Source organism: Nilaparvata lugens, unplaced genomic scaffold (genome assembly GCF_014356525.2).
Source record: "Nilaparvata lugens isolate BPH unplaced genomic scaffold, ASM1435652v1 scaffold10807, whole genome shotgun sequence".
In the NCBI taxonomy this organism is placed as follows: domain Eukaryota; kingdom Metazoa; phylum Arthropoda; class Insecta; order Hemiptera; family Delphacidae; genus Nilaparvata; species Nilaparvata lugens.
In genome coordinates this window covers 1-4,616 of record NW_024089473.1, presented here as the reverse complement: position 1 = coordinate 4,616, position 4,616 = coordinate 1, and the positions used below count along the sequence as shown (strand labels likewise).

The window sequence follows — 4,616 nt, the reverse complement described above, 5'->3', positions numbered from 1 at the left end:
TCTGTGTGAACACACCCTTTAGTAAAGGTTCAATTTTCATGCTATAACAATAATTTTGATTGAATGTTTACAGTAATAAATTATCATATATTTATCCAGATTTCACCCGATGGCACACTACAATAATCAATCTGGAACGTGAGGACACTGGAACCTACAAATGTACAGCCAGCAATTACATTGGTATCATTACTGCTGTGGCGCAAGGTAAGAGTCAATGGTAAGTGATTTTAACTGATTCTCTTTAAATTGTGAGTAATTTTTGAAAGATAGAGTAATAGATAAATGTACAGAATTCAAGCCAACTATGTCATTTTTAATGATATCATAGAGAGAAAATAGCATAAAGTAGTTGAATAGACTTAGAAAGTTGTCAAAAATCCACTTCTTAAATAAAAATTAATATTTTACAGGAGCATGCTTTCGTGTGTGCTCACACATCATCGCTGTAAGTTACAGTAAAGTTATAGGAAGTAGAAAGATTCCACTTAACAAAAACAAAGCAACAGCTACTTGATCATTCTGACTAATTATCATTCCTATTTTTAATCTATGATTTTAATTTTAATTCTAATTATATTCTTTATTCTAACAAAATTATTAAAATTATATATTTCGGCCTACTTTTTATGAAAAACTTTTTTACTTATTATAAAACTAACAAAAAAAAGCAAGAGCCACTTGATCATTGTAATTGATTGTTAATTCTAATTTTCTTAATTCCAACAAATTATTTGAAATTACATGAATATTTCATATGAAAAAAATTATAATAAATTTAAAATTAAAATCATAGATTAAAAATAGGAATGATAATCAGTCAGAATGATCAAGTAGCTGTTGCTTTGTTTTTGTTAGGTTGGAATCTTTCTACTTCCTGTAACTTTACTGTAACTTACAGCTGATGATGTGTGAGCACACACGAAAGCATACTCCTGTAAAATATTAATTTTCAATTTTTATTCAATTAAAGTGGATTTTTGACAACGTTTTAAGTCTATTCAATTATGAAAAGTTCCACAACATCAACATTAACACTACAAACTTAATTATAGAGCATAAAGTAGATATCCCATGGTATAGGGCTTTTATGTCGCAACTTTTACTGTTATCTCAAGCCGATTACTGTCGATTAGTACTGTTGTTGGGTGAGAATGTATGAACGGCACAATATGAGAGACTACCAGCGTCACACAGCTTTACAAGAAAGAACTACGTAGACTATCGGCTTGAGATAACAGTAAATACTGCGACATAAACGCCATATACCATGGGATATCTACTTATGCTATTTTTTCTCTATGATGATATCTTGCCAAATTGCTAGTGAGATATAAAAAACATAATCTTAAATGAATGGTAATTTGTTTCAATCGAATGTTTCTATAGTGATATGAGAGAAATAATATGGTTCTATAAATCGGAAAACGTTTATCTCTAAGAAGTGTGTTTAATGATAAAATTTACCAACCCACATAATAGTTACGGTATACTAATATTACAAATAATAATAATACTATTTATACCTCTCACATGCAATACCAAAGGATCCGAAATCGTCTTATTTCCAAAAGGTGAGAATAAATAATAATAAAAACTCTTCACGTATATGGGATACTTTTGTACAAATTAATGAAAACCATATCAAAACCTGTAGTACCCTTTATTATTTAAACTTTAAAATATTAAAATTTCAAAGTTTTAATAAAAAGGGTACTAGATGTTTTTATATTAAATTATTTATTATAAAAAAATAATATAAACCTGTAGTACCCTTTATTATTTGAACATTAAAATGTAAAATTTTAAAGTTTTAATAATAAAGGGTACTACAAGTTTTTTATTGTTTTTATTAATAATAATAATCTTATTTCTTTATTTCGTGTTTTTTCACGAACATCTATTTGGTTCTTCATTGATGCTTGCTCTATGAATATGACAATAGCATGATAGCATCACTGTGAACTCACAAAAACTTTGGCCAACAAAACTTTCTAAGTCTTTAATTTCTTGACTTTTTTGAAAAATACTTCATCATATAAGAAGAGTGATTCATAAGAAAATTATTTTAGATTTATAACAAAAGTAATCAATGCAAGGATTAGGCATCCTAGAGTTTATTTCTAGTGGAAATGTTCATTGGTCTTTAGCACTAGAAAATAATGTTTATTTATTTATTTAATCATTGAGAATTACACAACTTACAGAGAAGTACCACAGGCTTATGTTGCATCATACTGTGAATTGTAAAGAATTCTATGCTGATCCATAATTATATTATAGGTTCATAAAATTGAGTAGAAATATGAATTTACAGTAAGGAATTCAAACTTGAGAAACTTATGCATAATTTCCTATTCATGTATAAAACTATCATCTTTATATCTACCTAATTTACATCTTATTTTGGTGGAATTCATATTGGATCATTGATGAACAGGAAGAGTAGTAGGCTACTCTCATGAGTTGAATAAAGAAAGAATCATGTTATATTATGTCAAACCTTAAATTAATAACAATAAAGGTCAAGAACTAAATAATGCATAAAAATATATATAACCCGGAAAACACCCGCTTTATTTCTCTTTATTTCAAACACTGAAACCCTCCAATGTAATTTTTTAACCAAACCCTATTTAAATATTTAACATTTATTTTCGCTTAAAAACTTTATGAACGATGATACATACTTTTGGATTCATAACAAATTTCTATGACAAGACTAATACAATCATATTATAATATAATGTATTCTCTCACAGTACTTCCGACGTTCGTGACAACGCCAGAAAATCTGACAACGAAAAGTGGAAGTTTGGCAAGACTGCGTTGTGTAGCGGAAGGTTCTCCAGCGCCTGTTATCACGTGGTTCAAGGATGGCAACACTGTAACTCCAGCGACACGATTCTCAATACTTGAAGGAGGTACATTTCTGATATTTCAGACTTTAAGTTAATATTTTCTCGATTTTTGGCAAATTATATTTCCAATTACATCAAGCAAACTCGAATAACTCTATGATGACATCAATCAAGTTCAAATTTAAATTTTATTCAGTCAAATTCACATTATTTATAGTCAGAATCAATAAGAAAAATGAAAACACACAGTAAGATAAAAATAGTTGATAAAAAATTAATAAAATAAATACTGTATGCTTTATTAGAAAGAAATTTGTGATTTGGAATAAAAATACTACTTGCTGGAAATATACTCCATCATTTTTGAGGCAATGAAGAAACACTAGGAGTAAATGCCCGTAAGTCATAATTTAGAAAGTTTTGAGTTATGGCTCTATCAATATGAATGCAATCTATACAAAAACGTTATTATAGAAAGTTATTGTAGGTCAATAACCAATGATCTATAATTTTATTCGGTAAGGCAGTGGTAACCACCTCCAACCCTCTAAAACCATGGACCTGTTACCCTTGTAACAATAAAAAAAGAAAAAAATCGGCTTCCACCTTACGAGAAAAATGTTGTCAGTATTTTTGTCTCAAGATTTGATTTCTACACAGGTTTCACTTTTTATCCAAAGAATAATATTATTTTTTGCCAATACAGTATAATTTATAACATTTCAATGTATTTTTACAATTGTATTATATATAATTGCACAGTTTTGTCAGCTGTACTGAATAATAAGTTATATTTTTCTGGCTCTGAATTTTGTAAAATTACGTGAAAAGTTTTTAATTATTAGGTAGTGATTTGAGTGTAATATTTTTGTTTTCTATCCAGTTTCTTAACTTCAAAATTTTTTAGTTTCTGTTTGTTTTTGAGTAAAAAATTACTAAATTTCAGAAAAGTGGAATCATCAAACCTCATTTCGACTTTTAAAATACTACCTAAATTTGGGAGAGAAATAGTACAAGGAGTATCCTTAGTTTCTCTCTCCCATTCAGTGTTTTCTTGTAAAAATTAGAATAATAATAAAAAGATATTACGATACACAGTTTTGACAATCACAGACAGTCTAACTCTTGAAATCCGCGAACAACCAACCAACCAATCAATCAAACTGTTGTTTTACATTTCCAACGTCACCCTTGTAACCAAAGTGTTGTTTATGTTCTCAACAGGATCCACTCTGGAAATCCGCGACCTGAAAGAGTCAGACTCCGGCTTGTACACCTGCCTGGCGCAGAACCAGGTGGGTTCGGCCGAGGCGAATGCGGACCTGCGCGTGAAGGGCTTCGGCAGTCGACCGCCGCGCATCCTGTTGAGGCCCTACCCCATCTCGGCGCCCCTAGGCACCAGCATTGAGCTGCCCTGCAAGGCAGATGGTGACCCCGTGCCTGTTATCACCTGGCAAAGGGATGGCGTCAAGCTGGTTCCGGACAGGACTCACAAGTCAGTTATATTACAAACGTTTTCACCTACTAACAAAGTAGCTGGAAATTTTCCATTTTCCAAGTAGTTGGGGATATCATGGAGAAAAGATAGCAAATTAAGGTATTCCATGGCTTTGGCTCCAAAATGGTAATACGTTTTTTTCAGAAAATCTATGATAAGTTGTTCATCTTCTCCTTCTTCTCCATCACCTCCTTTCATTTTTTCATATTTATCATTATTCCCTTCCATGTTCTTCTCTCCTCAACCTTCTCTCTTTC

General features: G+C 30.8%; 1 protein-coding gene across 1 annotated transcript; it reads left to right on the top strand.

The window, feature by feature from the left end:
* Nucleotides 1–99: 99 nt before the first annotated feature.
* On the top strand, nucleotides 100–4,356 carry LOC120355384 (peroxidasin homolog; the record flags this gene model as incomplete). The annotated part of the gene is made up of 3 exons (XM_039443742.1): nucleotides 100–207; nucleotides 2,763–2,924; nucleotides 4,086–4,356. Coding segments are annotated over 3 exons (541 nt in total), but the record flags the coding sequence as incomplete, so codon positions are not given.
* Between the last annotated feature and the right edge of the window lie 260 nt (nucleotides 4,357–4,616).